The sequence below is a fragment of the Thrips palmi genome, unplaced genomic scaffold (assembly GCF_012932325.1).
Source record: "Thrips palmi isolate BJ-2018 unplaced genomic scaffold, TpBJ-2018v1 HiC_scaffold_18, whole genome shotgun sequence".
Classification (NCBI taxonomy): domain Eukaryota; kingdom Metazoa; phylum Arthropoda; class Insecta; order Thysanoptera; family Thripidae; genus Thrips; species Thrips palmi.
Window position 1 is genome coordinate 969,957 of NW_023144627.1, and position 18,127 is coordinate 988,083.

At 43.3% G+C, this 18,127-nt stretch overlaps 1 protein-coding gene across 1 annotated transcript; it reads left to right on the forward strand.

Annotated features, from left to right (window-relative positions):
• The first annotated feature begins 6,412 nt into the window (after positions 1–6,412).
• On the forward strand, positions 6,413–12,226 carry LOC117645487. The gene is made up of 6 exons (XM_034385732.1): positions 6,413–6,496; positions 7,213–7,494; positions 8,422–8,483; positions 9,183–9,319; positions 11,803–11,897; positions 12,083–12,226. Exons 1-6 carry the CDS (start codon positions 6,413–6,415, stop codon positions 12,224–12,226), a joined length of 804 nt encoding a protein of 267 aa, XP_034241623.1.
• The last annotated feature ends 5,901 nt before the right edge of the window (positions 12,227–18,127 follow it).

Below are 18,127 nucleotides of genomic sequence, written 5' to 3' on the forward strand. Positions count from 1 at the left end.
ATAAAATGTTGATTGACACTGGATATTGTTCCAAATGCAGTATCAAACTACTGTTATTCATCACTTTAAATTATTTTTAGCCTCAAACTTCTTGGTGATACTAGTTTCCATGAGCCAGGCTATGCTGCATGCTGGTAAGGTTAAACCCGCCGGCTGCTTGACTGAAGAATTGTCTGTGCTGCTGTATTTGAACAAGTCAACGCACACGACGCACTACAGCATTTCTTTGATTGAGGTTATTTCATAATTTCAGGGTCTGAATCATTCCAAACCATTGCAAGAACGTTTTCTAAAGGAATAATCTTTCAAATCTCTGACACTATCACACAAATCAACAACAAAATAAATAAGCTAAACAAAAACAAAGGAGTGCCAACATAAGAAAATAACATCTTATGAGTCAGAAAGTTAACTATAAAGTTGTTCTTTTGTGTGAGTCGTTCATCAAATTTTAAGCTTTAAGAAACAAACCATTCCCTTAAAAATCCCTAAAATACATCCAAAGTTGGTTTTACTTTAACGCTAGCACGTTCCCAAGATCTTAGGTTGGCACTACCATCTTCTTGTTGTTAGGCTTGTTTTGTTGTTCTCTATGAGAGTGTGTGTCTTGAACTTTCTTTGTGTGAAAAAACGATTTTTCAATAGTTGTGGATGTTTTAAAGCATAAAACTATGAATATTACTAAAATACAGTTGTACTGTAGTGCTTCGCATGTGTTGACATGCTTCTATATTGCAGTATTGAAAATATTTGTGCCAAAGCAACCCGGTCACTTAACCTCAACCTTGCCCTGGGCTGGACAACATTGGAAACCTCAGTGCTGTTCTCACCGAAGACTGCCGAGGACTTGAAAGATAAAAAGAATTTTGAATTGTGTTTTCAAATTGTGTGACAATTCATCTCTAAAAAAATGCAGTTTCAATCATTGGTTTTTATTTAAAAAAAACTACTTAATGAGGCTGATATCGCTGTTAACTTTACGCTCATCTCAGCGTTACAAACATCTACATGACAGGTATGTACTGGTTTCCCAAATAATATTGTTTAAGAAGTAAATGAGATGGCCAAGTAAACGTAACCACTTTGAGGATGGACTGGGAAGGGAAGTTGCCACTGCTGTAAATATCATGGGATCTTCAAATCCACCTCAACTAATGCGGTCAAAACTGAGACCGCATCAGTTTGGCACACACCGCAGGAGTAAATGAAGTCAATCTTCTCCGCATCAGTTAGTGCGGTCAAATTGATAGAAAATTACACCGCATCAGATTGTGCGGAATCCTCCGCATTTGTTTTCTCAGTGTGTATGCAGCACCTTTTTTTCATCTCAAAAATGTAATTCAAAGATCGATTAAAATGCATACACGCTACAGTGTGACAAAATAAAATTTTTAACTGAATAGTCCTAACATTAGAAATAGGGGTAGGTTGGAGAAGAAAAGTACAAAACGCGTACTTTGCACTGTACAGAAGTTCGAAACGAGGATTCCACTATTCTGCTCTCTTGAACTCATAATCCAGTCCCTTCCTGATGAAATGGATCACTGTTCATTCATTGATTGTAGTTCCCCACATTGCGTACAACATGCCAAAATACATGTGATTTCAGTACTTCACGGAAAGGGTTAAGAAAAGTACACCACCGGGAAAGAAAAGTACAACGAAAAGAATTGCGATTCCGAACCAGAAGACCGCTATAGCGGCTCAATATTGGCTCAATACAGGTTTACCCCTAAAGGGGAGAGCTTTCACTTGCCATTAGTTAAGTTTCGTCAAAATCGGTCAATTGGTTGTTCTGATCCTACATAGGCTCATTATAGGAGCAAGGGGCCTTTCCTCAGAGATAAGTGGGTACAGCATTTTTGTACTTTTCTTCCCCTTCTTACGTAAATGCCCAATAACTTGTTCATTTCGAGTCTAATTCCATAACACGTGTTGACATTTGTTGCTTGTCTACTATTTCCTTGATCAATTTCATGTTCATCCCGCTTTAAGGGGGCTCATACATGTTAAAAGCACTTCGAAATTTTTTTTTTGATGTAGATGGATTAAGATTTAACAATTTCTGTGTTAAAATACATTTAGATAATTGAGTAAGCTTCATTTTGGCTTAAAGGAAAGTGACTTTGGACATTTTTTGGAGATTTAGTCGAAACGTTTAAAATTTTGGTTCTCGTAAGATTTTGTTCGCATACTTGCTCAGATCTGTGGGGAAAAAATCAGGGAGACTCATCGCTAGTAGTGTCATAGAATTGACTACAATGGGCTTTATATCTGCAATAGTTTTCAAGAAAAAAAATAATAACAATTTTTTGTTAAAAAATTTGTTTTAAAAATTCACTACGAGCCACTTTGCATTTTCGAGGAGGGACATTCCATGTGAAGTCAACCAGGCCTTAGCCACCATGGGCTCCGATCCGGTTCTCGTTTTCAGGGTTTGTTACCCCTATGGTCCCATGAAATAATCGGTACTTGGTTTGGGGTCCGGCCCCCCAGGGGCTGGGCTATGGCCAATTTACTTTTTTGCTAAATATAGGAACAACGCAACTTTGGAGGGCAATATCTCAGCAACCATTGGTCGTAGGTCAAATCCGAGACCAGATTTGGAAAGAGGATGAAAAACTGAATCTTTTTTGTCTTTGAAGTTTTTACGTCCAAAAACTTTTTATAACTTTAAAACTTTAGTGAAGTTTTCAAATTAGCGCCATTTCCTAGATCCTCAACCGATTTTGACCAATCTGGGCTTAAAAGATAGCTTAAACCCTTCCCTAAACGAAAATGTTAACCAAAAAATGTGTTCGGCTTCGTTCCTGAGAACGAGCTATTTTCGTGAACCCCTGCAACCACGTATTTCACCAAATTGTAGTGACGGCCGCACTCGATACCACACTGGACGCTCTCTCAGGTGTTTTCGGCTCAAAGCAAGTTTCCGGGTTGCTTTTCTAAGGTTAGGGGACCCAAGCGCCTGTCAGGTAGGCCAACAAGCAGCAGACCTGCAACGCACTAGTGACGACAGGGTGGCCTACACAAATCAAACGTGTGCTTAGTACACAGCTGTGGGAGTATGCTTGGAAGCATACATCTATGGGAGTGTGCTTGTCAGGCATACATCTATAGATGTGTACTTGGGCAAGCATGCATCTACAGATGTGTTCTTGGGCAAGCATGCACCTATAGCTGTGTACTTGGGCAAGCATGCATCTATGGCTGTGTGCTTTTAAATGGGTGAGATGAATGCATGCTTCTCCAAGTAAACAGCTACAGATGCATGCTTGCCCAAGTACACATCTATAGATGTATGCTTGTCAAGCACACTTCTATAGATTAATCTGAAAGCATACCATAGTCAATAACATTGAAGATAGAGCCAAAGAAGATACTTTTATTAAGCTATAGTTAAAGGAGATACTTTTCTTTATGCTTTCCTGCAGACTTGACAGCACGCTTAAACGGCATTTTGCCATTAATCTGAAGGCATACCAATAAGATACTCTCCTTGGCCAGCTAAATAAAAGTATCTTCTTTAACACTACTAACCTCTATTTTTAATGTCATTGACTATGGTTTGCCTTCAGATTAATTCCAAAATGCCGTTGACGCGTGCTGTCAAATCTGCTGGGACTGACAAAGAAAACTCAAACATGTATTTTTACCCAATTGCTGACTGAAACGCCTGAAACATCCCTTACCCTGGCGTGCAACAATAACTAACAACAACACCCACCCCCACGTGTAGATATCACGGCGAGGTGGCGGAGTGCTGTACTGGTCCGATCGCCCAGAGCGCGCTGCCTGTCCTACTCTTCAGGGGCAAAGTACACTGCAAGATCATATGTGTGCTTAGTACACAGCTGTGGGAGTATACTTGGAAGCACACAGCTACAGGAGTATGCTTGGGTAAGCATCTATAGAAGTGTGCTTGACAAGCATACATCTATTGATGTGTACTTGGGCAAGCATGCATCTGCAGCTGTGTACTTGGAGAAGCATGCATTCATCTCACCCATTTAAAAGCACACAGCCATAGATGCATGCTTGCCCAAGTACACATCTATAGATGTATGCCTGACAAGCACACTCCCATAGATGTATGCTTCCAAGCATACTCCCACAGCTGTGTACTAAGCACACGTTTGATTTGTGTAGGCCACCCTGTCGTCACTAGTGCGTTGCAGGTCTGCTGCTTGTTGGCCTACCTGACAGGCGCTTGGGTCCCCTAACCTTAGAAAAGCAACCCGGAAACTTGCTTTGAGCCGAAAACACCTGAGAGAGCGTCCAGTGTGGTATCGAGTGCGGCCGTCACTACAATTTGGTGAAATACGTGGTTGCAGGGGTTCACGAAAATAGCTCGTTCTCAGGAACGAAGCCGAACACATTTTTTGGTTAACATTTTCGTTTAGGGAAGGGTTTAAGCTATCTTTTAAGCCCAGATTGGTCAAAATCGGTTGAGGATCTAGGAAATGGCGCTAATTTGAAAACTTCACTAAAGTTTTAAAGTTATAAAAAGTTTTTGGACGTAAAAACTTCAAAGACAAAAAAGATTCAGTTTTTCATCCTCTTTCCAAATCTGGTCTCGGATTTGACCTACGACCAATGGTTGCTGAGATATTGCCCTCCAAAGTTGCGTTGTTCCTATATTTAGCAAAAAAGTAAATTGGCCATAGCCCAGCCCCTGGGGGGCCGGACCCCAAACCAAGTACCGATTATTTCATGGGACCATAGGGGTAACAAACCCTGAAAACGAGAACCGGATCGGAGCCCATGGTGGCTAAGGCCTGGTTGACTTCACATGGAATGTCCCAGGAGGCCTCCGCATGACCACTGTCAGAAATTTCCATAAAACAAGAAAATCATTTAATAACAGGAAAAGTAGCGATATACATCGGCAACTTTGGCCCGTCGCGTACATTTAGGAATGTGTTAATTTCGCTTATTTTTAGTCCTAACGGAGCTTGAACCTGAGTCTGGGGTCAAAGGAAGGTGTTATTTTCGTCATCGGCACCCTCAGAAACAATGCAAAAACTCGAATAAAAAGAATGTTAAAAATGTACCCCACTGGGATTTGAACTCTGTTTCAAACTTCCCCGATTTGTTTGAAACTAGCACCGTTGGTTTTGTCTCGTCACCCCGGTTCCAAAAATACCCTTACATGCCCTTCTAGCTGTATCCGTTGCCGAAATATTCCGCGACCCCATGTAGAATGCACCTGCAGCAGCGCCCCCGGGGCTCGGATCGGATTTGCTGCCACCGGGCGGTTCTAAGGATCACCCAAGGAGGCTGCATACCAAAATTGGTGAAGATCGGACCGCCGGAAGTCCTCGGACGAACGGACCCGTCCCTCCGTCATTAAAAAAAAAAAAAAAAAAAAAAAAAAAATACACGGGATGGGCCAAAAACAATGAAAAGTTCTGGAGTATTCTTGAAACTCCTGGAGCTCTCCATAAAAGCGAATTCCAGATTTTCTCCGAAAAGTTTCGGAAACTGAACAGAAAATGCATGCTTTACAATAACGATATGAGAATGAAAGGCCCTTACAAAATCTCTCTCTCTCTCAAAAAAGAAAAAAGGAAATTAAACGGAGTCTCCATGGACATGATTCCAGAGTTTGCCTCCATAAAATTCCGGAGCGAAATTTCTAACAGTGTGTGACAGTTGAGTGAAATACCCAGTTGAAGTAGTTATGCGAAACACTATCAAAGGGAACGTGGCGAGTTTCACGTGAGAACAAAGTGTGCCACCTCAGTCGACAAAACCATTGACAAGTTGCATCTCGTTGCATCCTCTTAGAATGACTTCCCAAACGGTTTTTCAGATTCGCGAACAGCAAGGGGTAGAATCCACGTTCCTTGGCTTTACATAAGTCGCCATCCACTGCGCAGCACATTGATATGGGCTTTATTAGTCCAGGGAACTGTACTTTGGTCAACGTACAGGTAAGACGGAGAATTGCCTCGTAGGGTCAGGGCGGGGAAGAAGAACTGGACACCCCACATTCTACTTCAAATGCCGTATGTACTGGCCTGACAACTGTCGTGTAATGAACCGCTGATGCCACGGAACAACTTTTGATAGTTGTTATTCCTGTGCCTACGGTATTTGAAGTAAAATAAGGGGTGTCCAGTTCTTCCCCGCCCTGACCCTGTCATGAAGCAAGATTCTTCGTAATACGAAGAATCTCTTTATAAAACGAAGCAAATCTGCAATGCCTTTACAGCAAGAGCTTCGTGGATATTTTTGAGTGCAAATTTACTCACATAAAACATTTGAAGCCCCTTTTCGACAGTTTTATCCAAGCGGGTGGTTGCAGTGACAAAGTGGTATTTTCAGGGTTCTCGCTGATATTTCGAGGGCACTAAAAAGTAGCGAATTGGACCGCCTCGGTGTTTTTACCCGGATATCGGGAGGAGCGTACATGGCTGCTTCTCTGCTCACTCTCACCTCGTGGATGGAGCTCTCGCGTCTGCGCTCCACGGCAGAGGCCCACGACAATCTCCTAGTAAGTTCATCATTCTTTAGGAGAAAAGTGAACAGCAGGGATCCTTAACTTAACTCAACATTTAACTAACACTGCTGTCATAACGTAACATAAGACAATGTTCGCTATAGGTTAAGGGTACGGACTTATGAAAGTACTTGCAAAAGTATATCCACACAAATTCGAGACATAAAAAAATATCTTACCCTTTTGAAAAGATGTTAGAAGTTAAGGGTAATAACTTTAACTCTTAAGATAACGTTATGCTGCCCTTATGAGGTAAGTTAAGGATCCCTGGTGAGCAGTGCAAGAAAAGTACAACGCAAGGAGCAAACAACTTGAATTTTGGTGTACATTTCCCTTGAAGTAACGTGAAAGAAGGTGAATTTGAAATAATTGTGTACAAAGTTTGACGAAGTTGTTTGCCACTCGGTACACTAGGAAACGTGGACAGCGAATGGTCCACGCTAGGAAACGTTCTCCCGCTTATTAAGTTTTTTTGGGGCTAATATGACCGAATGGATTGAGAGAGAGAGAGAGAGAGAGCTGAATTTGGTGTGCGGCGAGCCAAGGACATACCTAATGACGGCCAGATCGGCCGAGCCGTTCAGGAGTAGTGTACACACATACACACACACAAACAGACAGACGCACAGACAGACAGACGAAACTTTTCAAACGCACTGGAGTAACGGGCTTCACTATCGCTCAGCCAAAAATGATGCCTCTGATTCCAGGTGTCGGTGAACGCGATGGACCGCACTCACAAAGACCCGTCGCCATCCGACTGGTCCCCCGTGCCGAGTCTCCTCGCGCGCCTGGGCTTGACTTTCCTCCTGGGCTCCACACTCTGCATGTGCAGCGCCTGGGTGGTCATGGGCTTTGGCGCGTCTCATTGGAGCCACCTGCCCGCCTACGTGTACCAGAGCACCGTTGCCCACCTCGTCACCGTTTCACAAGTGTGTGACTTCCTGCGACTGAGGGATGTGGCACGTCGTCTTCTGAACCTCCTGCAGCAGGTTCAGTATGGCAGTAGAACTTTCGGTAAACCAATCATTGATGAACAAGGTAGGTTTACGCCAGACCGCGTCTTGTCGTAACAGGCTTCGCGATGTCTCGCTGCCCGTTCCTCTAATCCGCGCCTGGCGTACCTACCTTGGCCTGCGGCGCTAGCCTGCCGTCGGCAGGCAACGGCTTGTCTGTCCATCGTCGGTTACTTCTAACTTTTTGCATGCTGGGGGGGCAGACTCCCCCCCCCCCTCATTCTAGATTGTGTTGCTTCATATACAGATAACACGATCTTGACCCTTGCAACTTTTTAACTTGTCGAGGCTTGGGGGCTCCGCCCGCCAGGCCCCCCTTTCTTCAAGACAGAAGTGATCTGCCTGCAGAAAACTTGATTTTTTGCCGTTTTAGGTGTTTTACGGCTATAAAAATTGAACCAGTTGCAACTGGTTCAGTAGGGTAGTAAAATTTCAGCCAAGGATATACCTAATGACCCTGCAAAATCTCAGCCGAAACGGCCGAGCCGTTCAGAAGGAGCAGTGTACACACGCACACAGACAGGAAAAGATTTCCAACCCCACTGGAGTAACAGGTTTCGCTATCGCTCAGCCAACAAAGCCTTCCTTTTCTTTGTGTTCCGAAGAGATGTTTCGTGGACACTTTTCGGTACTTCTACGCCTTTTTTCAAGCGTAGTAGAACTACGCTCGGCTTCAAGCGTAGTAGAACTACGCTCGGCTTCAAGCGTAGTTCTCCTTTTCGCCCCTCTCCCGCCTATCTAAATGCATGGGAGGATTTCTTCTCTACGCTTGACGTCAAGCGTAAAGTCTTCTGGCGTAGTTGTATGCTTGAATGAAGCATACAACAACGCTCCAGTTTTACCAGTGTGTTTGCGGTGTTTCTCAGAAAGCTGCCTTAGGTAATCAGTGCCCTCCCTTGACAGGAGGTGTGCCCGGCCGCGGCCCGGGTTCGCGCCTTCCGCCATGCGTGGCTGCTCGTGTACAGGTAGGTTTATTCTACTTTATCTCGAAGGTAATCTGCAGAGGAAGACATGCATGAAGGAGATAAATTCTACGAAGAAATGCTTCGTAAAATCGGGCGTTCGAGCCGGATCTCGCTCATATGGTGTTTCGGCAGTCCGTATGAATGAAAGGAACCTAGAAAAAAAAAGTTTGAGTCCGATCCGAGATGGTTGCCGGCCAAGTGGCTTGTTTTGGTCTGGAACGCCTTCAAAAGGACCACAAAATCGAAAATGCTGCATGCACTCCCGAGGCAAAGTGATGGTCTGAATCTCGTCTGAACGGGATAAGCGTTAAGACTTAGTTTTGTTTAGATTATTTAAGAACAAATTTTGAAGTTGGCATACTTGGAATAAGTAATTCAACCCGTTACCTGAGTCAGGAGACTTGGACTTTGATTGTATTTTGCTAGGGATACCTGCAGGAATTAAAAAATGAAGGGGGTCAGAACCTTACCAGTAACAGAATTCTGTTCACTATCATCGCATGATTTCTCTACAATAGGGATCGCGTCCAGTGACCGCTCGCCCCTGACACTGATGCGGTCCCAGACTGTGACCTGGAAAAATTAATCACTCACGGAACCGAAGAAAATCAACTAAACGAAAATGAAAAAAAAAATTACTTACATGGACGACCATTACGTTTTCAGTGCATTAGAACAATACAATTTACCATTGTACAGGAACGCGTGCCAGCACAGCGTGCTCCCCGTCACGGCCACGGTTCACATGACCGTGCTTTTGTTGCTCTTCACCATCAACGGCTACACTGCCGCTCTGGCCTGCTTGGCGGTTAACAGTGGGCAACGATCAGACTCAGGTACTGTAATGAATGCCGATTTGGATGATATTGTGACTTATGAATCCCTTACGGCGCTTACTAATCACGTAATACTGCGACTTTTCCTGCCCCAAGCTGCAGAAATTAATGTTCGGAATAAACGACGAATCCTCTGGCAAAACACCGAAAATTCCTTTGTTAATTTACGGAGGTTTCGTACAATTACATAAACGTTCGTTAATTTTTTGAAGGACCTCGGTCAATTTTACAATCACAATGGAAATCTACACACTAAATGATCCAGGAAGCGGAAGAAGGGGATAACTCAATTTTGGCCATTTTCCAGGAGAAACCAAAAACTGTTAGCAGGGTAAACTAAAACAAAACAAATGAATGTTGCAGATGTTAATAATTTCAAAAAGCATTAATAAAATTTTGGAAAAAAATCAAAAGGGTAAGGTCACTCCGTAGAGGATTTCTGCGACTTGTCACTTTCCGTTGAAATGGAAAACAGAGTCAGCTCACCTTATATTTCCTAAACAAAGAGGAATTTGGAGACAAGTCAAGTGGAACAATAGTCTGCATAAAGTGTATGTTACTCTGGTGTATTTTTTGGACTTGGCTCTTTTTTCCAAATTGAAATTTAAAATTAAGGGGGGGTTAAGTTGAGTTGATTCTTTTTACACTAGATTCATAAAAATACAAGTTGAGTTATATCCTTTTGCCAATTTGTCAAACGGACTCATGTAGACTTCCGTTGACTTATCTCCATTTTCCAATGAAATTTAGACCGTAAAAGGGGTTAAGTTGAGTTATACCCTTTTTCCTTGTGGATTTTCTCCTAAACTGCTTGGAATTCAGTCAAATAATTTGATGTAATGATGGAAACCATTCTAAGGCACAATAATAAAATAAAAACTCAATTTAGGGATAAGTCAAGTTATTCCCTTCTTCCGCTTCCTGGATCAAATGTCTTATGTAGTTTATTGTCCATAGCTATGGCCGTTTTTGTACATACAGAACTTATGTACAAATTTGTACATAAATTAGGAACAATATTTCCATATTGTGCTTAAGTATGTAAAACATTGTACCTAATTTATGTACAAATTTGTACATAACTTCAGTATGCACAAATACGGCCATAGTTATGGACATAAAGCGACATAAAGTCCATAAGCATTTAGTGTGTACAAAGCACCTTCTTAAGGGGAGGTTCTGGTGAAAATGCTATTTTCTCCTAAATAGGTCCCACTGTGAAAATTTGTTAAAAATTTAATGTCTTATCAAGTATTTATTAAAATTTTTCATTGGGGAGGCACATTCTATGCCCTGAATCCAGTCGCAGAGCCTTTTTCTCCCATTTAGGCTATAACTTTAAAAATCTTCTTGCGCATACTATTTTGTCGTAAAAGGTTGGCTTAGACATTTTTCACTTCTTCGATTCATTTTTTAAAAATGCCGGCATGCCCATCTCAAAATGTCAATTGCATTTTTATTTGCAAGCTTTCTAACCGAGCATTTCACTAAAATTGATCAAAAATGTACAAAATAGACAAATTTTAGGGACTTTTCAGCTTAAAACGCTAATAATTAATAATATAATGGAAGTTTTGAGCTATGCATGCCGGAATCTTTTGAAAATGAGTCGAAGAAGTGAAAAATGTCAAGGTCAACCTTTTACGACAAAATAGTATGCGCAAGGAGATTTTTTAAGATACAGCCAAAATAGGCTCAAAAAGACTCATCGACTGGGTTTACAGCCTGGCATGTGCCTTCAAAAGTCAAATTTTAGTCTCCCCAATGAAAAATTTTATATTCCGAACAAATTATGACTGTAGGATCCATTTGGAAAATGGCAAGATTTTCACCAGAACCTCCCCTTAAATCTGCGAACATCCCCCGTAAATTGACAGGAAATTTTCGTTTGTAAACAAAGATCCTTCGTTGGTATACAAAAAACTTTCGTAATCATATAGGTCTGGAATTAACAACGGATCCTTAGGCAAAAAATAAATCGCCAACGGTTTCTTTGTTAATTTACGCTGGCCTATCGTAGATGGACCGAGTGACCCGACCCCGAGGGGTGAATCACTCAGCGTTTAGGTGTACACATGAGTACGTGAGTACAGGTGAGTACACCTGATTATACTCACAAATTGGGCACATTGTTAACGTATTCACGCCTTTTTGACGTTTTAAACGAAAATTAATACCGATTCCTAGACAAATCAGGTTATTTTCGCTTTTTTTAAATTTGTGAGTACACTGAGTACGGGCAAATGTGTACACATGAGTACACTAGTGATTCACCCCTCGCCCGACCCACAGCATCAACCGGCATCAACCGTGCTACTCTGCAACACTGAGTACTCAGTACACGTAAAGGACACTCTCATCGGTGTTAACTCAGGAGTGTGAGTACACTCACTTGAGTGTACTAATGAGTTCTCGCTGAAGTGAGTGTAATCTTGAGTTCACGCTGAAGAGAGAACTGATGGCACTGTTAAGTTTTGCTGCAGTGTGGCCCCAGGTGTTCATATCTTCATTCGGGGCGATGATCAACGCTCTCAGCATCCTCGCCATCAATGACGCAGCGCATCGCCTGGCCGAGGAGGTCAGTGACAGCGCTGTTCTTTGAATTGCACAAGACTGCCCTTATTTTGTACCATGGTCTGAGGATGGTTCCAAAATTAATGCCGTTAAGAGACAATCGCACAAGGCTGTTTTCGGCCACATTGTACCACCCGCTTAGTTTAATGTTGCAACACTCAAAGTTACCTCGTTCCGGAAATGTTTCAGATCGAGACCCCCTTCCTAGAAATGCTGCAGAGAGACAATTTTGCCTCGAGACTTCACACGGACATCCGGTGCGAGGTGAGGTCACGCGACGCACTAGGATTGCAACAGAGAGAAAATGGTCGAAGAGAAGGTCTTCCTGTTTAACAGAGGCCCGGGTGTTTTCAAGGATTTCGGGCATGGAAGTAAAAAAAAGGTACAAAAATTCTAATGCTAATCGCATTGCAAGGTGTTCCCGTTTTCACATTTGGCTATTTTGAAATAGCCATGTATTGGACCATGCCATGTCAACTGTTCAATAATTATGAGAAAATCCAAAAATTTCGAAGTGCGCATGCGCTAAATTCAAACTAACCAATAGAAAAGAGTTCTGGTCAAGCCTGATTCAGTTAACACCATGACCACCTCACTCCATCTCGCGACTTACAGTGCTCATGTTCGCCAAACGAAAGTCACCCGCGTTCCGAAATCACCTCTCCCGAGTTAATAAAGTTTGTCAAACCAACCATCGTGCTGTTTTTACGTTGTGAGTAAAAGCTGTTCTACAGAATTGAGGAAAACATGACAAGACAACCGCAGCCCTTAAAAGCATGCCAAACAACCAGGGATCCTTAACTTACCTCATAAGGGCAGCATAACGTTATCTTAAGAGTTAAAGTTATTACCCTTAACGTCTAACATCTTTTCAAAAGGGTAAGATATTTTTTTATGTCTCGAATTTGTGTGGATATACTTTTGCAAGTACTTTCATAAGTCCGTACCCTTAACCTATAGCGAACATTGTCTTATGTTACGTTATGACAGCAGTGTTAGTTAAATGTTGAGTTAAGTTAAGGATCCCTGCAAACAACCCAACCTCAGCAACAATTGGGGGGGGGGGGCAGTTGCAATGCGCGCCTACTCGTTTTTTCAGCCTCGCGATTTTCGAAAGGGCGCAGACGACAAGAAAATCGGTGCCAACCCACGAAAATTAATTTGATGCGTCGTTTTTGCTGCGAACTTTTAACTAGTGACAGACTTTAAATATGTTCCTACGACGGGACACCGTGCAATGCGTTAGCATTTTCGAATTTCACGGCGTTTTGATTTCTCTCTATCGGCGACCAAATTTTGACGGGTGGCACGATGGGACCATGCCGTTCCCATGGAGATGTTTTTTTTCATGTTTTAACCATTTGCTCAGAACACACGATTTCTTGTTACTTTGATGAGCCAGGAGGTTTAGTTTCGAGGAGTGGCACATTTTTTATTTGAACCATTTTCGGGGGGGGCACGGACCTCGGACAAGAGGCGTTCTTGGGATGGGAACCCCTAAAAAGAAGGCGCTGACAATGGTCAACACGTCCTGTGATTCTAAGCGCTTAGATCGTCCTATAACTAAGGGCGCGGCTTGTGCATCTAGTATGAACAGAACAGTGGGCCCAAATCTCATGTGCAGGAATAGATTATCACAAGTTGGAGGAAATCAGTGTTTTCTACAAGTGCCTCATGCGTGCGGCGGTAGGGGGCAACTTAACCTCTGCTAACACGTGTGAGGAAGCAAGCGCTCTGACCCATCTAGTGAAAACTTCGTATTACGACAGCAGTGTCTCTGGTGATTCCAACGACCTAGAAGACAGTCGCAATATTGAAGGTATCAGTAATAGTCTCGAGGAAAGTACTAGGAATCTCAAAAGAATGTCGGACAACATCAAAGCAACCTAGCAACACCACTGGTTGTCAATGTGAGTTACTGAAGAAAGAGCTACTGTGTAAAGACTTCAGAATCTATGACCCAAAACGATCTGAAAGAAGCCAGGCTTGAAATTGCCACCAAAGACAAGTGTATCGAGCTCTTGGTCAGAGAATTTAAAGGTGTCTCCCAAGAAGTTAACAACAACCAGCCAATTTAGGATAGGGGTAGGTTGGGGAAGAAAAGTACAAAACGCGTACTTTGCACTGTACAGAAGTTCCAAATGAGGATTCAACTATTCTGCTCTCGTGAACTTGTAATCCAATGCCTTCCTAATGAAATGGATCACTATTCATTGATTATAGTTCCCCACATTACGTACAACATGCTGAAATGTATGTGATTTCGGAACTCCTCGAAAAGGGTAAGAAAAGTACACCGCCGGGAAAGAAAAGTACAACGAAAAGGATTGCAATTTCGAACCAGGAGACCACCAATCTTGGCTCAATACAGGTTAACCCGAGGGGGTATGCACTCGCGTAATAGTCGGTTCACTCTATCTGTAATAGCACGCGTAATAATTCGCGTAATAGTCGCGTAATAGCCGAAATTGTCAAAATTTTATCAATTTTGGTGTGTTTTAGGCCGTTTTTGGCCCGCCCTTCTATTCAAAAAATAGGGGGAGGGCCTATGCATTTGCCTTTGTGTCTGTGTGTTGTTGTTGTTGTTGTTGTTGTTGTTGTCGTTGTTGGCGTCTGTGTACAAGGAAGGAGTTGAGCTAGAGTAACCAGATTTGGAGGGTACTTCAGGAGTACCGTCCAAACAAATAATCCGGTGGTGCAAATCCCGTCCGGGTCGCACAAGGGCTGCTGCAGATGCATCATGGTTTACATGAGCGGGAGGGGGATTTCCGCCATTATTGGTGCTAGCAGGGCACATAGGGGTATTTTTGGAATCGGGGCGACGAGACAAGATGAATGGACCTGGTCCCGACCCCATCGGCCGCTTTTACAAGTTGGCCAGATCAGGATCTTCAAAAAAGGGGGTCGACCGACTAAAAAAATTTATTGCAGATTTCGATTGGTCTCAGCAAGACCTTTTCAACGAGGGGTCGGAAAGGGGGTCCAGGAGCCCGACTTCGTCTATTAGTCACATCAGGATCTTCAAAAAAGGGGGTCGACCGACTAAAAAAATTTATTGCAGATTTCGATTGGTCTCAGCAAGACCTTTTCAACGAGGGGTCGGAAAGGGGGTCCAGGAGCCCGACTTCGTCTATTAGTCACATCAGGATCTTCAAAAAAGGGGGTCGACCGACTAAAAAAATTTATTGCAGATTTCGATTGGTCTCAGCAAGACCTTTTCAACGAGGGGTCGGAAAGGGGGTCCAGGAGCCCGACTTCGTCTATTAGTCACATCAGGATCTTCAAAAAAGGGGGTCGACCGACTAAAAAATTTATTGCAGATTTCGATTGGTCTCAGCAAGACCTTTTCAACGAGGGGTCGGAAAGGGGGTCCAGGAGCCCGACTTCGTCTATTAGTCACATCAGGATCTTCAAAAAAGGGGGTCGACCGACTAAAAAAATTTATTGCAGATTTCGATTGGTCTCAGCAAGACCTCTTCAACGAGGGGTCGGAAGAGGGGTCCACGAGCCCGCCTTCAAGAGTTATGGGAAAAAGTGCGACGGACTCGTTTTGCGCTCCTGCTGTGCCTCTACTGCAAGGAGTTGCAGTAGCATGGCAAATATGGGTATTTTCGAAATGAGGGTGAAGAGACAAATGAAATGGGCATATTCTAAGGACAGTTGGAGTTAAAAGTGTAAGGACTTTTGCATATTGTGAATAGAAGGGCGGGCCTAAGTCACGATGGTACATCGATAACTTTGCTTTACCCGCTCACGGTGTGTGTGATGCGAGCGGGCCGAAGGCCCGGGCCTTCGACTGGCCAAGTTGGGTCTGATGCGAGGGCCGAAGGCCCGAGAAAAGGCCGCCGGCAGGCCAAGCTGGGCCAGCCCCCTGTCGAACCGAGTTGCAGGCGCAGCGAAGCGGAGCTGGCAACTCGGTTCGACGGAAGGGCGGGCCCTAGCTTGTTAGCTAAATTCCGATTAATTTGGGGCGTAATAGAGCGTAATAGCGTAATAGTCGGTACACAGGTTCAGAGAGCGCATACCCCCTCGGGTTAACCCATAAAGTGGAGAGCTTTCACTTGCCATTAGTTCAAGTTTCGTCAAAATCAGTCAATTGGTTCTGATTCTACATGGACTCATCACAGAAGGTCCAAGAAGCCTTTTCTCAGAGATGAGTGGGTACCTTGGTGGGTACAGCATTTTTGTACTTTTCTTCCCCTTTTTACCCAAATGCCCAATAACTAGTTTATTTCGAGTCTAATTTTGTGTTGACATTTTTTGCTTGTCTCACCTAATCAAATCTATTTCCGTGATCAATTCAATTTTCATCCCGCTTTTAGTTTCTAGGGTGTTTTTTCTTCCCCAATGCCTGTACTTTTCTTCCCCAGCCGACTGTACTTTTCTTCCCCATTTCATTTTTACACTTATAAAAAATTGTGTTGAAGTCTAAGAGCATCGATCGGCACTGTTTTTCAAAGATGATGGTCTAAGCTATAAGGTGGTACCTTACAGTGGACTGTCGGCTGATTCTGCAGAAAGCTGTACTTCAAAGTACAAACATTAAAAAAAAAAGATTTTCATAGTTATTTTTAATGTTATTTTCAAACGTGCAGTTTGATTCTAAATATTATGTGTAGAACTGGGCTAAATTTATTTTTTGTCAGCGGGATGATCAATCTTTCTAAAACCAACAACGTGATGGTTCAGTGTAATTTCAGTTCGGAGATTTAACGGGTGTTCTTTTCTTACCTGAGCCTCGAGTGTACTTTTCTTACCTAACCTAAACCCTACAATAGGAGATCAACCTGATAGAGCTGTAGAAGAGCCCTTGGCAAGTGCTACTGATTGCATTACTATGCAAATAGGAGAGATATTAGAGGCTCGCAAAAAGGACCTCCGCACCGAATGACCCCCACCACCACCTAGCACGGCCGCGCGACGCTCTGTTGTTTCTCCCGTTGTCACGCTGACTTCCGGTCTGAATCTTCTCCGAAGTACCCTATTAAGCGATTCAATGCTGTCAATTGAGTGTTACTCGACTGAGGGATTCGCATTGGTGTGGCATCAGGGAATTGGTGACGACAGAGGGTGCTTCATGAAGATAAATAGGCAACAGAAATTGATTCTAAAGAATTGTTTGTAGTTTTCAGTGTACTTGTCACAAAAACTACATTTATTTCAATGGCAATCCTACATTTTCATCCCAAAATTTAACCGATTTTGGGTCAAGTTTTTTTAAATTGAATTGTACATTGATTCTTGCAGTTTTTTAAGCGGTCTTGCTACCGCTTCTAGCTCTGCATACGATCCCACTCATCCCATCCATCCACCCATCCATCCATTCAGCGCGCTCGGGCTCGGAGGGGACTGCATGGTCGTGTTGGTCGTCATCTGTCGTCGTCCTGCGCCGCCACGCCGCGCCGCGCCAGTCCCCACTCCTCACAGCCACCCCCTCCCTCCTTTTTGAGTGCTGATGACAAAAATCACTTCCATTCTAACACCAAGCCTATATTTTCATCCCACATGAGGTCATTTGGGTCCTAAACTTTCAAGTCGAGTTTTATATTGTTTCCTGCCGGCTTTGGTGTGCTGAACTCAAAAGTGTCCTCAAAACTTTTACCAGACTCACATTTAACCGAATTTTGATCAATTTTGGACCAAAACTTTTTAATCGAGTTTGACAGTGATCCCAACAGTTTTTGGTGTTCTGATAACGAAAATCACTTCCATTTGTACCCCTGGTCTAAATTTCACTCCATATAAGCTAACAAGATGCACATTTCGTCTACTCAAGCAAAGTCCGAAGTGCACACAGTATGTCAATTCGTATCGCTCAGCCACACTACGCGCCCACACCAAACGGCGCGAACCCCTGGTAATATAAATCCGGTTATCATTATGCCACATGGTTGTCAAACATAGGAAACTGTGTTGAGTGGGCAAACTGAAGGAGAGGGACTTGATCCTAGAAGCCACAATGGCCTCCATATTCCAGTGCAGAGCAGCCCCATTCCTCGCTGCATTTTCTTTGGATAGTCCAAGGGCTGTTGAAATTTCGAGCTTCTCCTCCAGCCCTTCCCCAAGAACCTGAAGAAGCATAAGTGGAATTAGTTTTCAGTGTGGATCCCAACACAGCTCTTGTGGATAATGTGACTTACCACCAGCAAATATTCTCGTCCTCACATCCGATAAGATCCTGTGTAGAGCCTTATCTAGTAAGCACATCTCTTACGTTAAAAGTCCTTGCGTAGA